General features: G+C 31.2%; 3 protein-coding genes across 5 annotated transcripts; 2 read left to right on the top strand and 1 right to left on the bottom strand.

The window, feature by feature from the left end:
• Nucleotides 1-5,675: 5,675 nt before the first annotated feature.
• LOC21409854 (probable fructokinase-6, chloroplastic) lies at nucleotides 5,676-11,128 on the top strand. 3 transcript variants are annotated; one of them, XM_024173809.1, is made up of 8 exons: nucleotides 5,676-5,891; nucleotides 6,071-6,186; nucleotides 6,660-6,874; nucleotides 7,957-8,169; nucleotides 8,442-8,639; nucleotides 8,762-8,899; nucleotides 9,977-10,093; nucleotides 10,775-11,128. In XM_024173809.1, the coding sequence occupies exons 2-8, from the start codon at nucleotides 6,096-6,098 to the stop codon at nucleotides 10,907-10,909; spliced, it is 1,107 nt and encodes a 368-aa protein (XP_024029577.1). In that variant the 5' UTR covers nucleotides 5,676-5,891; nucleotides 6,071-6,095; the 3' UTR covers nucleotides 10,910-11,128. The 3 variants fall into 3 exon arrangements, with proteins under 3 accessions (XP_024029577.1, XP_024029576.1, XP_010109032.1); XM_024173808.1 differs by having other exon boundaries at nucleotides 6,056-6,186; XM_010110730.2 differs by lacking the exon at nucleotides 5,676-5,891 and having other exon boundaries at nucleotides 5,906-6,186.
• Nucleotides 11,129-12,086: 958 nt separating this feature from the next.
• On the top strand, nucleotides 12,087-12,341 carry LOC21409853 (polcalcin Ole e 3). The gene has a single exon (XM_010110729.1). The coding sequence runs from the start codon at nucleotides 12,087-12,089 to the stop codon at nucleotides 12,339-12,341; it is 255 nt and encodes an 84-aa protein (XP_010109031.1).
• A 536-nt stretch (nucleotides 12,342-12,877) lies between these two features.
• On the bottom strand, nucleotides 12,878-16,245 carry LOC21409852 (probable serine/threonine-protein kinase PBL7). Its single transcript, XM_010110728.2, has 6 exons — nucleotides 15,544-16,245; nucleotides 15,129-15,386; nucleotides 14,872-15,050; nucleotides 14,678-14,757; nucleotides 14,404-14,551; nucleotides 12,878-13,545 (listed from the first exon to the last, which is right to left on the bottom strand). Exons 1-6 carry the CDS (start codon nucleotides 16,163-16,165, stop codon nucleotides 13,189-13,191), a joined length of 1,644 nt encoding a protein of 547 aa, XP_010109030.1. The 5' UTR covers nucleotides 16,166-16,245; the 3' UTR covers nucleotides 12,878-13,188.
• Between the last annotated feature and the right edge of the window lie 3,576 nt (nucleotides 16,246-19,821).

Raw genomic sequence — 19,821 nt, 5'->3', positions numbered from 1 at the left:
CCCTTTTTTTGCCCTTTATTAGTAAGAGGTGGGAGAATTTGAATAATTTAAATTATAAAAAACGTTATAGTAAGAGGTGGGGTCATAAGAAACGTTATAGTAGGACCTAAAATTTTAAAATACGGATTAACTTTTTTAATACATATTACTAATTAAAAATATGTTTTTTAAGATAGAAGAGTTTAGTTATTATTGCTAGAGCTCTATTTTATAACTTTAGTTATCTACATACATTTTAAATTAGATTTAACTTTTAAAAGTATTCACAATGGTAACCGGTAAGGTTCTATCATAAAAAAAAACCCTTATAATAATTATTTGTGGTCAACTATTATAAAATCTGTGATTGTTGGTAACTACTATAGTTATCAAAATAATCTACAGACTCGTTTGATTCATAAATTTAAATAGAAAAGTTTGACCAAAAATTTAAATTTTATGAGAAAAATATTACAATAAAAAAGTTTGAATAGTAATTCAAATATATGAAACAAACGCATGGTATGACAATTGATAGCGACTTAGAAGAAGAAGTAAAAAACTAATGTTATCTTTGTAATACTTTTTCTATTATCGCTAGTAAAAATATTGAAGGATACATTTTAAAAAGTACATCAAGCCATGAAAATCGCTCAATCCAAATCAAACTGAACCAAATTGTTAATTATTTTTAGATTATTAGGTGGCCTAGTCGGTTTTTTAATCTAAATTTTTTGGGCAGTTTAATTTGTGGTTTGGACTCCCTAAATCTCCTAAACTGCCAAATAATCTGCCAAAAATATACGTATATAATTTCTTAATTTTTAAAATATTTTTATTTTTATTTTTATTTTTATTTTTCATAATGAAGGTTATATACTTATAAAAAAACACCTTCTCATATTTTTATTGGTTTGTATAAATGGTGAACTTTTGTACATTTACTATTTTTAGGTTGAATCTTATTTTTTTATTTTTATGGATTAACGATTTTATAATTTTTATAAATTATTGAAACTTTTTTAGTTCTAAGCTCAAACCGCCCAAACTGTTTACATGTGATTTAGTTTAACTTGGCTTTTGTTAAAAATATCAAGCCGCAAACCGCTTTAAAAAATTATTTTTAGTTTAGTTGATGGTTTCTAAAAAGAACTGCCCAAATTGATTGCGAATACTCCTATAGTTTGAGATCAGAAATGTATCTTATTATAATTGGTCCATGATAACTCTATAAAATAGAGTTATTTTACTTCTACTTTTGTACAAAAATTGGCTAAATTCTCGAGATTTTAATTTATTTTGGTTTGTTTTAATTTATTTTGTTTTGTTTTAATGTATTTTGTTTTATTTTAGTTTTATTATATTTGTATTTATTTTTGTGTGATTTTATGTATTTTTATTTTATTTTAATTTGTATAAATAAATATTTATATCATATAATATATATATGTGTGTGTGTGTGTGTGTGTGCGCGTGTTTGTATGCGTGTATATATATGCTTTGATTGTCTACGGTATTATTAAAATTTTGCAGACATATCCCTTTCTTTTGTAATCGTGCTTTTTATTTTTAATTTGAATTTGCAGGAGAAGCAACCTATATAAGGAAACATTTCTCACGGATCTTAAAAATGAATAACCAATCATATATATGTGTATATATATGTGTATATATATATATATATATATATATAAGATCTTAGCATAAATGAATTGCATCATATGATATGATCAAATATCAATGTTATTTTTTAATGAGAAATGAATGTTAGAGTTACTATTTCTGTTATTATATTTATCATTAATTATTTAACACATAAATTCTATTAATATAATATATTATTATTTAAATAAAATAATTAAATAATTAAATCTACATGTTAAATAATAAATGTAAAAAATAAAATAAAACAACAAAAAAAAAAAAAAACAAATGACGGTAATATTTATCACGGCATACCAACAAATCTACACTTATAGCCTTTATACGCATTGAGTACTTAACTTTCAAAAAAGACAAATTGAGGAAATAACTTGAAAAGCTGACGTCTGGACGTAGACTTAACACAATTACATCCATAAACGCAAAAAAAATGACGGTAATTAACTTTATTTAATTAATTATTAATGTTTATTGAATAAACTATTATTTAAATATTTATGTACTTATAAAATACACCTTATCATATTTTTATTGATTTGTATTAAAACTTTAAATGGTGATTTTTTATACATTTGCTATTTTTGGGTTGAATCTTATTTTTTATTTTTATGGATTAATGATTTTATAATTTTTATAAATTATTGAATCCTTTTTAGTCCCAAACTCAAACCGCCCAAACTGTTTACATGTGATTTGGTTTAATTTGACTTTTGTTAAAAATATCAAGCCGAAGACCGCTTAAAAAAATTATTTTTAATTTAGTTGATGGTTTCTAAAAAAATCGCACAAATCGACCCGAATACTCATACAATTTGAGATCGGAAATGTATCTTATTATAATTTGTCCATGATAACTCTTCAAAATATAGTTATTTTACTTTTAATTTTGTACAAAAATTGGCTTAATTCTCAAGATTTTAATTTATTTTAGTTTGTTTTAATGTATTTTGTTTTATTTTAGTTTTATTAGATTTTTATTTCTTTTTGTGTGATTTTATTTTATTTTTTATGTATTTTTATTTTATTTTAATTTGTATAAATAAATGTTTATATCATATAATATATATATATATGTGTGTGTGTGTGTTTTTGTGTGCGTGTATATATATATATATATGCTTTGATTGTCTACGGCGTTATTAAAATTTTGCAGACATATCCCTTTCATTTGTAATCGTGCTTTTTATTTTTAATTTGAATTTGCAGGAGAAGCAACCTATATAAATATAATAGAATATCATAAGGAAACCATAAGGAAACATTTCTTACGGATTTTAAAAATGAATAACCAATTACGTGTGTGTATATATATATATATATATATAAGATCTTAGCATAAATGAATGGCATCATATGATATGATCAAATATCAATGCTATTTTTTAATGAGAAATGAATGGTAGAGTCACTTTTTTTGTTATTTTCTGCATTCACTGCTTGGTATATAAACTTTTTTAATATAATATATTATCATTTAATTAGAAAATAAGATAATTGAGTCTATAGTGACGTTTGATTCATAAATTTAAAATTTTAATTTAAAATTTTAATTTTTAAAATTCACCTTTTTATGAGATAAAAATACTATAATAGAAACAAAAATTATAATTTTAAAAAAGGTCACCCATATGTTAAATAATAAATGTAAAAAGTAGTAAAAAAACAGAAAAAAATAAAAGTTGCGCTAATGTTTATCTCAGCACACCAACACATCTACACCTATAGCCTCTATACGCATTGAGCACTTGACTTTCAAAAAAGAAAAATTGAGGAAATAGCTTGAAAAGGTGACGTCTGGACGTAGACTTACATGTTTATTTATCTGTAATCCTTTATCCGTAATCAGAGTGGACATGATTCAGAGTCAAAAATCAGAGTCAAAATAAGTTGTTTACTTAGGTTCCAGGAATCAGAATCGGAATCAATCCTAATTCTATTCATGCGTTTACTTACACTCAGAATCAGAATAAACTGTTATAAATTTACTTACCTACCCTTTAGAAGATTTTTGTGTGTTGAACTTTAAAAAAAAATTGTATATTATGCTAACTATCTTAATATTAGAATAACTAACTAGTAATTGGATTTTTTTAATCACACCTAATTAATCATCTAAGTTATTTTTCTCAATAAATTTTAACTCAATTTCAAGAAAAGAATATGATGATGAAATAAAATAAGAACAAAATAACTAAGTTTTAAGTCATAAACTTTCAAAAAGAAGTTCCAAGTCATAAATCGAAAAATATGTCCTAAGCATAATTCAAAGTACCAACATAATTTAAGTAAACTAATAATTGACTAATCTAACACTTAAACCCCACGACTAAGAATTTTGAGGATGTATCCCTTCTTGAGTTGATCCGGAATGTTGTAGAATACACATAGTAAATCATGCTCTGTTGCTAAACCCTAGAGAGAAAAAGGGAGAAATAAACCCTAGAGAGTTAAATAAAGGAGAAAAATAAGGATAAATTCATAATTTTATATTTAATATCAGGATTGGGAGTGGCAATCCGGTTGGGGGTGGGAGGAGTGCCAATCCCAAATTGGTGTGGGGCCCACACATTCTCACTCCCATTCCAGGATATAAATGAGTAAGTAAACATAGAGTTGATTCCGAATCTGAATTCCCATTCCCTACTCCTGATAAGTAAACATGCTACACAATTACATCCATAAACGCAAAAAAAGGACGGTAATTAACTTTAGTTAATTAATTATTAATGTTTATTGAATAAACTATTATTTAAATTGAATTGAATTAATTTGCTTTTAATAATTAAATAATTAACTTTTAGTTATATAATCAAATAATTAGTTGATTAATTACTTATATCTATTGAATAAACTATAGTGTGATATATTACATGATAAATTTTTAGTAATTATTCTTTCAATAATAATTAATTACTAATTATCATTTATTAATTATTGCTGATTAGTATATTACAAAATTAATAATTATAAATTAATACTAATATTAATTAAGTGATTACTATTTATTTATTTATTAACTATTAACTTGTTAATCTAGTATAATTGATTTATTAATTATTAATTACATATTTAATAACTAATTATTAATTATTAATATATCATATAATCAAATTGTGGTAATTAATCTTTAACTAACAAGTTAATTACTATTATTATTTATTATTTATTATTTATTCTAATTTTTTATTACTAAAGTACAAATTCAATAATAAGATATGAATATTTAATTAATAATTAAGTAACTATTATCTATTTATTAATTATTAATTAATATATTAGTATATAATTGATAATTAATAACTAGTAATTAATTTTTAAATATTACACTACTCATAAGTATTAGAAAATAAAAATAAAAAAGAAAAAATAACTTTATCATTTTTAAATTCCTTAACAAAAATTATTATTATTATTTTTTTATTTTCGTTTTTATTTTTAAAACACTTTATTGAACAAAAACAGTTTACATACTGTTTTTATTTTCATGTCTCCGATAACATACAAAAACGTTTCATTTTCATATACACCCAACAATTTTAGACTATCACATTTAAAAAAATATAATTATAAGAAACTGAATAGGTGAATAAGGATGTCAGTACTTTTAAAAAAAAAAAAGAAAGAGTAGAAAATATGTGAATATGAAAAGTTTAAGAAAATATATAAGCTAATTTTTAGTTATAGAAATTAATAGGTCATAATTTGTTAAGTTATGGTACATAATCAGATAAGTTATAGATAAACTTGTCAAGTTATAGTTTATAGTCAGACAAGTTATGGACAATTATGGATAATAGCTTGTCAAATTATGGTTCATAACCAGACTAGTTAGGGACGAAAACAGTAATTTAACTTATTTATTAATTTATGTAAATTATTAACCTATTAATTTTAATTCATCTCAAATCTTAGCTTATTTTTCTCTTTATCCCTTAAAAAAAAGTACATTTAAGAGAAAAAACTAAAAAACAAAAAGAAAAGGAGAAGATAATGAGATATATGGAGGTGAAGTCTGGCGTCCACTTGGCAACAAACAAACGATAAAACAAGAACAAAGTTGCCTCTGCACCATTTGGTTTCGGTTTGATTGTCCCAAAAGCAAAACCATAGTTGTATTTTATTTATATTTATATAATAAAGGAAGCTAAAATATTGCTTTCGAACATATATCTTCCTTTCCCCGTTTGCTTTCTCCGCTGCTGCGCCTACTTGTTTGTTCTGTTCACTCCTCACTCCTCAACTCAAGACAAGTCTCTCAATTCAATTGACCTTTTTCTTTTTTTCTTCTTTTTTTGATGAAATTGATCGACTTCTTCTTTCTGGGATTTGGACTTTGTTGTTTGTAATTGTAATTTGTGATTTTTAATTCTTAATTCTTAAAATTTTGAAATTGGATGGGTCTTCACTCGACCAGTTTCTGCTTCGGCAGCAGGGTGGCTCCTCCTCCATTCCTCATGACCGCTATCGCTGTCACAAATGTTAGAGCTTCTGGATTTTCTTGCCCGCCACCACTTACTTCATTTGCCAGATTCACTTGTGTAAAAGGTAATTCATTCTTTCTCTTGGAATTTCATTCAAATTTCTTGTTTGTTTAAGTTTTGAACAACCAAACAACTCCAATGTGATTCACGGTTGATTGATTTAGTCAGAAAAGTGTTTTTTTTTTTTTTTTGGGTTCCAAATTAGAGATAATTGTTACGGTTAATGTTAAATTTTGTAGCTTACAACAACTACTGCATTACAATCTACATTGATGTGACCATTTTGACACCGCATGCCATTGCCATTTGCCATTAGCAAGGTAGAAATCGAGGAGGAGAAAATTGTAAAGAAATGATACTGAGTGCTAGCAAGTCAGCTTCAGTATCTTCTTGATTGAGCATTCTTTAAGAATTAGTAGCATAAATGATCCACTTTTTTCAACTTTTCTTCTTTTCCTTCAGTTCAGTTGTTCTCCTTTTTTCCGCCAAATAAATTGATGCAGCTTTTTTTTTTGTTTTTTTGTTTTTTTTTTTAAGGAAGAGCAATTCCAGCTCCAGGAGCAGGATTGTCAGAAACAGACCAGTCCTCACTCGTGGTTTGTTTTGGAGAGTTGTTGATTGATTTCGTCCCGACTGTTAATGGAGTTTCATTGGCTGAAGCACCTGCTTTTAAGAAAGCTCCGGGAGGCGCACCTGCTAACGTTGCCGTTGGTATAGCTCGTCTCGGTGGTTCATCAGCATTTCTTGGGAAGGTTTGGTACCGTTGTTAACAATTCAACTTTTATCTTCTTATTATCATTATTGGTTCTTAAACTTACAGAAGAGAAACAATTCTGAGGCTCTAATAAAAGGTGAACATTTTGCACAACAAACATACAAAATGTTTTGTTTGTATCTGCATATATGTAATATAATTATCTTGCAGTTTTGTTAACTATGAGATACTTTGATCTACTTAGTGGCTTATACAAACATTTAATTGCCGAACAAAAAAGGAAAAGGATGAGGATGTTGCAGACATCAGTTTGTGTATACAATATTATCTCCAAGTATGCAAGTGTTGAACAAGCATTTCAAGATTTGATTTTCTTTTCTTATATTTTGTCCTTCGGATCGTAGGGCCAGCTCGAGATTGCTTTTACAACTCCTAAAAGTGATTATTAGAAAATTTTAGTAACAAATGGCGTTCGACAAACCTGGTTTGATCAGATATATGTACAATCTGTTATCCGGGAATGCAACTTTTCAGAAGAAATCTGTTTGTTAAAACATTAATGAAGCCAGGCAATGATTATAATTGCAGACTTTCACACCGAGTTTCATTTTTTAATTGCTCCTATATATATAAATATATATGTTATATATCTATTAGAATTATTATCATTGGCGCCCCCTAAACTTTGGAGTCATTCTCTGTTTGCTCCTTAAACTTTGAAAACTCGCACTTTGCCCCCATGAATTTTAGGTTAGTCCCATCTAAGCCCATTTGTAAGAATTTTTGTTAGAATAAGATCGGGAAAAAGAGGGTTAAGTGTGGTCATGTGATTTTTATCCGTTTGCTTTTAACAGATATTCAAATAGAAAGACCATGGGACTGCATTATTCTTTTTTCTATCTATTTTGAACAAAAATTCTAACATAAGGGATTAAGTGGGAACAATTTAAAATTCAGGGGGCAAACTAAAAACGACCCCAAAGTTCAGGAGTATATATATTCAATTGTTTGTGTAATATCACAATCGTAATAACTTAAGATATGTGCTTTTAAGCTTGAAAGGTAAAATAAATATTCTTCTTTATCCTGTCATATCTCATATATGTGCACTGTTTACAGGTTGGTGAAGATGAGTTTGGATACATGCTTGCCAATATACTGAAGGAAAATAATGTGAAAACTGAAGGAATGCGTTTTGACCCTGGTGCACGAACTGCTTTAGCTTTTGTTACGCTGAGGAGTGATGGTGAACGTGAGTTCATGTTTTATCGTAATCCTAGTGCTGACATGTTGCTTGAAGAATCTGAACTCGATCTGAATTTAATCAGAAAGGTATGACATTATTTTCTTCATCATTTTGCCTACAAAGAAGTTTCGTTATAGAGTATTTTTTTCCCCTAAAAAGGGAAAAAAAAAAAAAACAGACAAAAATACATTTGGGAAAGGTATGATATGATGGACATAGTTTCTGCCTCTTTTCATGATGGACATCAAACGGTTTATTGATTAAATTCCATGCGTCTAGTTATTTTATTTTCTTTCTTTCCATAGTGAGCTCACTTTTATAATGATTTTTTTTTTTTTTTTTGTCCATCTTCTGGCAGGCAAAAATATTTCACTATGGTTCTATAAGTCTAATTACAGAACCATGCAAGTCAGCCCACATTGCTGCAGCAAAAGCTGCGAAGGATGCTGGCGTGGTCATTTCTTATGATCCAAACCTCAGACTTCCACTGTGGCCTTCTGCAGACGCTGCCAGAGAAGGAATTTTGAGCATATGGGAAATTGCCGACATCATCAAGGTAATCGTGCTTAAAACATGCAGATCATGTGGCTCTGGTTTTACATGTGATATTTTGTGAATATAGAATTCTAAAGTAATGGAGATACCACCTCTGAGTGTTTCCGTTGAATGAATTTTCAGATAAGCGAAGAAGAGATCTCTTTTCTAACGCAAGGAGAAGATCCGTATGATGACAATGTTGTTCGTAAATTGTACCACCCAAATCTTAAATTACTGCTTGTTACTGAGGGCCCGGATGGTTGCAGGTATTACACCAAGGTAAGAGTCCTTATAAACTGAAATTTTTTCTATTCACTTCTCTTTGGGCGGTACGTGCCCTCGAATTTAATGAAGCATTTGTTAATTCCTTCAGTTTTCTCAAAACAGGTGCAACTCTGCTAATACTTAAAGCTACTGAAGCCTTAACAAAATAAAATAAGTAATTTTATAAATAAATAAATAAAGTGAATGAATATTTTTCTCTCTTTTGTAGAATGTCCAATCATTTTTATTTTTTACATCATTTATGGCGTTCTTTTGGGAGTAGACAAAGAGCATTACATTCCTTTTGTGAGAAAGATAAATGCTTTGAAGAGAAAAAGTGCTTCTTTCTATGCTTCACAATTACATGAATATTGATGCAGAATCGGATGGTAAACATTGATGCTCAATATATACAACCGATAATTTAAAAAGAGATCTCATTTATTATAAGCTAGAATTGGACAATTATGTTCGCATCAACTTTCGACATTTAGGGTCCGTTTAGTTCGCTGATTCGAGTTTTTAATTCGAGTTGAGATGTGATTTTATGTGAGAGTTTTTTACTGCAGTAAAAAAGTTAGATGTGACTGTTTCTGAGAGCTTTTAACTGTAGCAAAAAAATTAGATGGGACTGTTTGTGAGAGCTTTTTACTGTAATAAAACTCGAATTCTAAACTCAAATTGGTGAAACGAACTCTACCAAAGTTCCTCAATTGCAAAAGTTGGAAATGAGAAAAACTTGAGGATATTCTGTTGTCAAACGGTCAAATCCTACATAAATTCAACTGACAACCAACATTGTACGTGTACACACTGGGCGTGTGTGACAAAATTCAGTTTCTTGGATCCCTTTTCTTGAACCATTTATAAAATATTCCTTAAAATAAAAGTCCAATGCAATTTGGTATGAGTTGAAAGGATCTATGACATTTACTCAGTCAAGTTTACTAGGAAACCAAAATGCCGAGAGATCACAAATAGTAAATCTTTTAAGATGTTGAATGTTCTGTTTACAAGTCTTTGAAAGTGTCGGACACCAGAGTTGTGCTTCTCAAGTAACATAAAGGTTGCAAGCTGTTTATGTATTTGCAGGAGTTTAGTGGAAGAGTGGAAGGTGTAAAGGTAGATGCTGTGGACACCACTGGTGCTGGGGATGCATTTGTAGCCGGTGTACTATCACAACTAGCACTTGACCTCTCCTTGCTTCAGGTACTGGCATTTGATTTTCTTTTTCTTTTTCTTTTAAACCTTCAAGCGAATACAGAATATTTAAATCCTTTACAAAAAATAGAACTAGAAAAAGAGTTACTTGCACACTGTTACATATTCCCGGTGAAACTATATTGCTTCGAAAATATTTTATCACACTATATTTAGTGTCTAATCCTGTATCTATTGCTGTTACCCCAATATTTTAGGCCTGCCTTTGGAAGTTCAATATTTTAATTCCCAATTATAAATCCCTTGATAACATAACCCAGTTGTTCTAAAGCATAAATTTGCAAAGGTAAATCAATAAGGCATCCTAATCCGTGTAGGAGTCTTCCAACTGAAAGTCAGAGTTGTCCTATCCCACTCCTGCATTAGTTCGGTTCTAGCATACAAGAATTGTGAACTGGAGGGACAAAGTTGCATCACATTAGAATTGTGGTAAGAAAATAGACTCGTGTCTAAAAGAGAGTCCGAGAAATCATCTGGATTTAGGACTCGTCTTTCCGCGTTGAGTATAGTCTGTCAAGTGAGTATGGGCGCAGAAACGAGAACTAATCCATCATATGACTGACTATAGCTACTATGTTTTATTGGTCTTGTCAATTTTGTCACCCCTAAAAAAAAGAACATTTTTCAAGAGTCTTATGTGTCCCCTTGAAACATTCATTCATATTGTAGAAAGAGGACAAATTGAGAGATGCTCTCAAGTTTGCTAATGCTTGTGGCGCGTTGACTGTCACGGAGAGAGGTGCGATTCCTGCTTTGCCAACTAGAGAAGCTGTACTAAACGCCATTCTCAAATCTGTTGCTTAGATTTTTTTTTTTTTTTTAATTATTACATTCTAAATTATTGTTACTGGAACTGTGACAAGAGTGTACAATAAGAGAGATAATTTTAGTTAGATTGATAGTCAAAATATCAATGTTATGTACCCAAACTCAGATAATGTTTTTTTGGCGACTTGTAAGATAATACTACCATCAACTGCCTGTATTTTCATTATTCTAAATAAAATAAAAAATAAAAAAAAAGGACTTGTGCACATCACTTTGGAGTTTAGACGTTCATGTTGAGCTTATACTTTAATCTACTGATGTTTATTTTTAATTTTCTTAGTAGAAGCTGGATTTTGTTGGCATTTTGGATTGTTTATTTCGTGTTCACGTATTATGCTATTATTTTATTTTGTCAGACCAGATACAATGTTATTCGTTATAATCGTTATTTTATCACGTTGATTACTTTTGTTATTTCATTTCTTAGTGAGTAGTCTAAGCTGAGACTTGCACAAGACATCCCTCCCACGTGTGGCAATAGATTTTCAAGGCTCTAACAATTGACGGCATCAGAAATCCACGGCTAAACTGAGCGTATGCAAGTCAAATTTAAAGTTATGTTCGTGAGACGACTTAGCGTAAAAAGAAAATTTTGTAATTTTTCCATTAATACGATATCCTAAAAAAAAAATTAAAAAAGAGGCACTTTTAGAAGTCATAATAATTGTGTAATTTTTTCCTTCAAGATACGTGGATAAGTAGGCCTAAAATGAATTCCACCAAGCCCAACTTTGTAGCCCAATTTGCTACTCAATATTATCCGATTCATAGTCATTGTGTGTGCACAAAGTCCCATACTTGTTACTGATTAAATAAATAAAATAAAATTCAAAATTTTCTTCTTAAAAGCTGTCCCATCTATTATTAGGATATCCACGACTAACTAACTTATCTTAATTATTCCGGTAAAACAGTTGACGGTTTCATTCTTTAGGTAACGCAAGCCTGATGCTGAAACAAAGTACCCGATTTTCAAGTACAACCTTTACTTTTCTGTAAAACTCTCTCCTTAAAAGCCAAGAAGCCAAAACTCCCAATGAACATTTTTTTTTTTTAGTAACAAAAAACGAAGTAGAGACAAAAGTAGTAATTAGGTATTTCTCAGACTTCTTTTTGGTTTGAAAAAAGAAGGGGAAAAAAAAAAAAAAAAACAATGGCTGATGCTCAAAAGGAGAAGGAAGAGAGGGAGCGCATTTTCAAGAGCTTCGACAGCAATGGTGACGGAAAGATCTCATCTACGGAGCTAGGCGATGCGCTGAAAGCGCTTGGCTCTGTCACATCAGATGAAGTGCAACGCATGATGGCTGAGATCGACACTGACGGTGATGGTTTCATTTCTCTCGAGGAATTCACAGAATTTGCTCAGGCCAATCGTGGCTTGATCAAGGATGTTGCAAAGATATTCTAGTTTCTCTCTATTTCTCAAGCTCATTTGTCAATTTTTTTTGTTCAATTTTATTTTATTTATGCTTTTGTTTAATTTAATTTAATTTTATTTTGGCAATGCTTTTTTGTGATTCATTTGCATGCTTGCCAAGTAGTGCTTAGAAAGTACACTTATTCATTTATTCATTTAGACTTTTAAGATAATTTGGTAGGTCAAAGCTTTTGATGTTTTACTATTATTTTTTTTAGTGCCATAATTATTGTGGCTTTTTATAACGACATTAATGGATTCATTTTCTTTATGGATCTCATCTAGGTGGTGATGATAGTGTGTTGTATCATCATGCCAAATCATGTTAGGTGAATAAATAACAACGTGTCATAAATGTTTATAGTAATAAATTTCTTGTCACGAGTGTCGGGTTGTATCATAATTCTCAACAGTGAATGGCAAATGCAACAACAGCACGAAAGAATCATGGATTGTTTTATCTTCCCACTATCTTAGAAAACTATTTACGGTGCTGCTTAGAAAACTATTTATGGTGCTGAGAGAGGTTTAATAACAAAAACGAAGTTTTCTCAGGAATGAAAATCAATTACACTCGAATTTTATACTTGGAAACAAACATAAAAAAGCTCCTTCTACAATCAAATGAAAATCTGTTGCACTATTCCCCTATCAATATCCTACAGGCGGGGGCAAGTAATATATGACAAAAATATGTACAACCACAGTCAGATCCCACCCTAGTCCTATCTACAGTTTCAACATCCTTTCACTTCTAAACTCTCGCGCTCTCTGTATTCAAGCAACCATCAAACCAAAGAGGAAAAAAATCAGGTAGTCAAACCTTTCCTTTTTTGTATCAACGACAATAAAGGTGATCGTCGTCTTCAAACTCCGAAACCCCTAACATGGCCAAAGCTAAGTGGCTCTTCATTTCGTTGTTTGTTGGTGGTGGTTGAGAGTAACAATCAATAACACATCCATTTCCCAGAAAACTAGACTTCTTCTTTCTACTTGAGAAAACAGGTTGCTCTTCACCTTTCAGGGTTGCAATAATCTCCCCAATTGCTGGCCTGCGAGCTTCTTCACTGGTTACACAGGCAGCGGCTGCTTCGATCATTCGGCCTATCTGATTTGAATTTCTTGAAGTGCATTTGATCCTTGGATCCAACAACTCTTCGATGGCCCCTTTTCCTTTATGCAAGAGGGGTTTTGCCTGGCAGATGTAAAATTATAAGACGCTTATTATTGTGTCTGAATTTTTACAAAATGACCGAATGACCAACAAGCATAACAAGCATCACAAACCCGCACATGGGAGGCCCAATTTTTTGAAAAGAAAATCGAAAAAAAAAAAAAAATTGTTTTTGAGTATTGAGAGTTTCCTGTTATAGTTTCCCCTGTTACACAGCTTTTGTCTCTGTCTGATCAAACTATTCTCGTCCAGAAAGATGGAAGAATCAAATTGTTGTAAGTCTAGCATGAAATTAGTGTCTTTCATTGAGAAGCTCAAGTGGCAATTCCCAACATAAATATAACTCAGAATTCACTTGAACTACAATGATCGCAGCCAAGACTTAAGGCTTAAGTTTTCGGAATTTAGATTGAGTTTCCTGATCTCCGCAACTCACAACACAAATTCATTTCCATCAGAAACCCAATTACAAACAAAGAAGGAAACATCTAAGCGTGCACAACAAATGTTTTTTTTTTAACCTGATTAGACAAGAGCCATCTAAACATTCTGCTTTAATATACTATTTCAAGACCGTGACCTAATAGCTTTGAGAAGACCCAGACGACTCCGCAATTTGGACATATGGATTAATTACTTTCACACAAAGAGACTTGTTTGTACATAAGTAAATAAAGCCTTATAGGAAACAAGATTATAATTATCCGCCAATTGATTAGGTGACACGAAACGACTGATGAAATAATGTCAGAAGCGTTTTAAGTTACTCTTAGAAGAACTGAAGAAGTATTTATAAATCAGGAGCTACATGGATGATTATCATTCAATCACAAGAAAGACATTAAAGGCAACACAAGAAAAGAAAGTGCATTAACCTACCCACAGGACTAAGTTCTCCTCTCCCTGTGGCCTTCTTGCTTCAATCGGCTTTCGACCGGTAATCAACTCCAACAAGACTACCCCGAGAGCATAAACGTCGGTCTTATCTGACACTTTCCCATGCTGAAAATACTCTGGAGCCAAGTAACTGCACACACACACATATATATATGTATATTTGTAATTTTACCGAACAATAAAGAAAGAAAGTCCTTTGTTGAACAACAAACAGAAAGAGTTATCGATGGCAGCAAAAGTTTATGTGAAATCATACCCAAACGTTCCCTTGACGGTTTTGCAGAGAAATGGAGCTGAGGGAGCAGAAGTCCACGTTGCTAATCCAAAATCACACAACTGCAGCAGCAAACAGAATTACAGATTCAAGTCAGCATAGAACGAATTCCAGAAATAATAATAATAACAAGAAAAAAATTAATTAGAAAGCTTAGTTTGTTTTTATAGTTATACCTTGGGTGTTTTGTTGGAAGAAAGAAGAATGTTAGAGGGTTTAATATCTCTATGAACAACACATCTTTCAGTCCCATTATGCAAATATGCAACTGCCTCTGCAATCCCAATGGCCACCTTGTATCTCACTGACCAACCGAGTGTTGAAGTGCCCTTAATTCCCCTCTTCTTCTTTTTCTCTGCAAATTTGATTGGTAACTCATACACATATACCATAAAGGATCCAAAGAAAAAGAAGCGAGAGCGAGAGCGCGAACCGTGCAAATGGCGGTCGAGGCTGCCGCCAGAAACAAACTTGTAGACCAAAAACAAGCCGTGATCAGGATCAATGCAGAAGCCAAGGAGAGGGACGACATTCGGGTGATGAAGGGAAGCAGCAATCATCAATTCCCTACAAAATGCCTTTGAGGATTCCTTGTCTTCTTTGTCCAGCCTCTTTATCGCCACCGACGTTCTCATCATACCAACTCTCCCTCTGAACACATAGCTCAGAGCCCCTCTCCCCAGCACTCTACCTGCAAATAAACAAAAAAGGGCGTCAGTCACTTTTACTAAATCGTATTAAGCACAAGATCCACCCATAATTTCTATTTCCTGAAAAGAATACAACAAATTTGACGATCTGAAGAAGAAGAAGAAGAAAAACCATGAAGGAAACAAGTAGCAGCTTACCTTTGGAGAAATTGCGCGTGGCGGAGGCAATCTCAGGAAAGGTGAATCTGACAAGAGTGGTGGTAATGGCGAGGGGAGAAATGGTTCTCTCCAAGGACTGAATTCTCCTGCACTTCATCTCTTTGGCTTTCGACTCAGAAACACAAGTGATGTTATTCCGGCCATTCTCCAAATTCACCATTAAAACAGTCGCTGCGCTTGAAGAGCTCGAAGAACTCATGTTCATGTTCATTTTCTCAAGCTCCACCTGAGAGCAGAAGCTGAACCTGAATGACGAATGAACTGACTGTGGGTCCCCGTTCATGTGACTCATGTTGGACCCACCACCACCACCACCACCACCACACTCTGCAAGTAGCCATGCCTTGTTGTGCTCGAATTTCTGCTTCATGTTATCTTCGTCTTCATCTCCATCTTCATCTTCTTCCTTCTGATAATGGTTCTGATTCTGATTCTGATTCTCAGCCTTCTTCAAAGATATTCTTCTCCTTAGCCTTTGGCTTTGCGGCACAAAGCAGCCGAGCTCAAACACCATTTTCATTCTCCTGAGAATGGCTTTCATTTTCAGCTCCTCTTCTTCATCAGAGTTGCCGCAACTGCTACTGCCTTGGGAATACCCCATTTTTATTTTAAAGAAAATAATTATTTGATTGAAGCTGAAACAGATCTCAATGACAGAAAAAGAAGAGAGAGAGAGAGTGAGAGCACGGAAACCCAGGAACCAAAAAAAAAACAACAATTTAAACAAGACAAAAGGAAAGTGAAAGCTGCTTTGCGTGAAGGGTGGGAGAGAATTTCCAGAGAGAGAGAGAGAGAGAGTGAGAGTAGGAACTGGGGGAGGAAAGAAACAAAGAAACAAGCATGCTTATTGTATTTATAAAGAAGTGGGATTTGATTAAATTAATTGTGGTTGGTTTAGAGTGAAATTAGAGTTGGTCTTGTCTGCCAAGAAAACCCACCTTTTTTATTTAATTTTATTTATGTTATTTTAATTTAATTTAAGTGAAACAATTTGGGGGGTGTTACGGGGTCGCTGGCCTTTAGTTGGGATGCTCAGCTCTCCCTCTCTCTCTCTCGTTCTTTTTCCTTTTTTTTTTGTTTTTTTTGTTTTTCTGGGTAAAGTGCGAGAGAATGAGGGATGATATTATTATTATTATTATTATTATTATTATTATTATTATTGTCTGATAAAATTTGGAGATGAGAGTCCTATTGCTGAGCTTAATGTGGACATCTGAGTCTCAATCTCAATAAAAATAAAAAATAAAAAAATAAAAAAGAGGCAATTAATGTGGACAACAAGAATGGACGACCAATCCATGAAGAAAGCTAATCTCATTTTTGCATAATTTTGTCGTGGACGACAACACGGAAAAACAAACAGAATATGAAAAATGGATAGATCAATAAGAAACAGGGTAATTAGCTCAATTATTGGATAAACATCAAACAAATGTTACTTAACCGGGTAGTTTTATTCCCTTTGTCCTTTTACAGCTTTACACGCTCATATTTTTTTTTTTTTTTTTTTTTTTTTTTCTTAATTGTGTCATCAGTATCAATATCAATATCAATAAAATGAGAAAACGTAATGCAAAAAGAAGAAGAAAAACGGTAACCAGTATTTTCGTATGGAAAAATGTTTACCTAGTTAGTTTGATCATTGATGGATGGTCAAACACTTTCTGATCCCTCTCTTTCACCTTTTTTTTGCAATCACGACTCCCAGGAAATATTACCCTTTTGTTCACGCTTCAAATGTTACGTGTTGGACTCCCAATTTTCATTTACTTTTATTATTGGAATTTGCTAACCAAACAAACGATATTAATCCAATGTGATAATGCATAAGTTATTATATTTTGCTTCAATCCAAAAAATCATGTGATGATGCTAAATGGAATTGCTCTCAAAAGAAGCTTTTATTCATAGCCATGGGATCTTGGCCAGTGGGATTATGAATTCATTAACGCATTACTATAAAACACCCAAATCCCTGACTATGAGGGCCAATGTATTATTATTAATAATATTATCATTATAATTGTTATTATTATTATTATTATTAATATTATCATTATAATTGTTATTATTGTTGATGTAGTAAGTATATGGTGATGATAATGTAATAATGCCTTGATGTACTAATAACCAAAGGGAAAGGAGGGTGGTCTTTGGAAAAAGTTCAGAAATGGGCAAGGAAGGAAGGAGAGTAAAATAACGGGGAAATGAAATGATGGCCAAAATCAAAATCAAAATGGTTTTTTTTTTCTTTTTTTTTTTTTTTTTCTTGGCAGTTTGGTTGGTGACCATCCAACCGCTCCCGCCCCCCAACAACCCCTCTTGACACCCCCCACCTTACCCACGTTTGTCATCAGCTCATAATTTAGTTTCCGATTTTCTCTAATAAATTATTTGCTAATTGTTTTTTCAATTATGGATAGATCAATTATTTTGCAAAATCTAATTAGCAAAGGCGATAATGAGTATGCTACTTTGGACTCAAAAGCCAAATTTTATATTATACTAAACTTTCAAATAATTTCTTTATTGGAATCAATGATTTGCTTATTATAATGCATTGTTTGTTAAATCTATTTTGGTATTGCTTTAAGATCTACAATTATAATGATAATGTTTAGAATTGAACCCGTTTCTTTTTCACATTTTTTGAGAAAAAAAAATGAAAACGTTCTCAAAACGGCGTTTAACGCAATAAAGATAAAAAAAATATAAGTGAAAATGATTTTTTAGTTTAGTGTAAAATAAGAGAAAAATAAAAAAATATTTTTTAATCATTTTTTATTTTTTGTTTTCATTTTCTCCTCTCTGGAGCAAAGAGAGAAAGAGATATGTTAATGGATTTTTTTACACTGAAAATAATATCTTGATAAAACTATCAAACGTATTTTTAAAAATAATTTTTGTATGAGATTAAAAACGTTTTTATTTTTATTTTCATATAAAAAATAAAATCATTTTAAAACGAGTTACAAACGCATCTAATATTTCTTTCACTTGATTGAAAACTTTCTTTATTCAAAAAAGAAAAAGAGGTTATTCTCTAACAATAGCAGCAAAACAAATTATCTTTTGTTCATTTCTAGGGCTCAGTAATTCTTTTTCAAATACCCTCAATATATATATATATATATATATATCATCCCTTGATCCTCCTTTAATTTTCTCTTTCCGAGATTACAACCTCTCTCTTATTTGTCCTCACCAACGCATGTACATATTTCAGACAGTTTTTCCTTATTAAATGATAATTAAATAGAAAGGATAAGTACAGGACTTGCATTAATTAACCATTTGTCGTTTTATTAGTTGAATCAATCATATATATATATATATAATTATAAAAGAGAAAAGATAGTAATATATCAAAGAAAATAAATTCTTATTACAACTTCTTGACGTCCCTACTACATGATATATATCTTAGATCTCTCATTCTTAGTTAGTTGGCTCATATGTAAGCAGAGTTCAAAATCTTGTGTCTTTATTCTTTCTTCTTCTTCTTTTTGTTGCTGCTCACATCTAAATTCTTAATTGTATTCGTTTGATCGAATTAAAAAAAAAAAAAAAAACTATTTTAGAAGCATGCATGGAATTGGTGATTACCAGTCAATTCTTGACACCATGGATTAGGGGCAACTAGGCAAGTATCTTATCCTTGGAATACAATAAATAGACCTGACTAATGTAAAGAAGAATCTTGCTATTTAATTATACGTTAAAAAAAAGGGACCACTAAAAAGTAGCGTAAAAAGGACCGCTAAAGAATACTGATCACGGTGACTAGAAAAACATTATGTTATTAGTAATATTATTACGGATACTATTGAAATTTAGGCTCATTATCATATTACCTTTTAAATTTAAAAAACTTTCATTTTACCTCTTAAACTTTAAATTTGTTCCACTTAACCATTTATGTTATAATTTTTGTTAAAAACATATAGAAAAAAAGAGAATAACGCAGTCACGTGATCACACTTAATCCTCTTTTTTCTATCTGATTTTAACAAAAATTACAACAAAATAGATTAAGTGAGAATAATTTAAAATTCAATAGATAAAGTGAGTTTTTAAAGTTTAAGAAGTAAACTGACAAGACTCCAAAATTCAAAAAGCACTAGCGAGAATAATCCATGTTATTATTAATTTAAGTGTCAGGAGGTTGTGTGACAGAAATTTTGAGAATTAACACATTTAGTGCTTAGCATGATATATCGTTTATAAAATTTAGGTTCACACCCCGTCCAAATAGTT

Source organism: Morus notabilis, unplaced genomic scaffold, assembly GCF_000414095.1.
Source record: "Morus notabilis unplaced genomic scaffold, ASM41409v2 Scaffold518, whole genome shotgun sequence".
Taxonomy (NCBI): Eukaryota; Viridiplantae; Streptophyta; class Magnoliopsida; order Rosales; family Moraceae; genus Morus; species Morus notabilis.
This window is presented reverse-complemented; position numbering and strand designations above follow the sequence as displayed.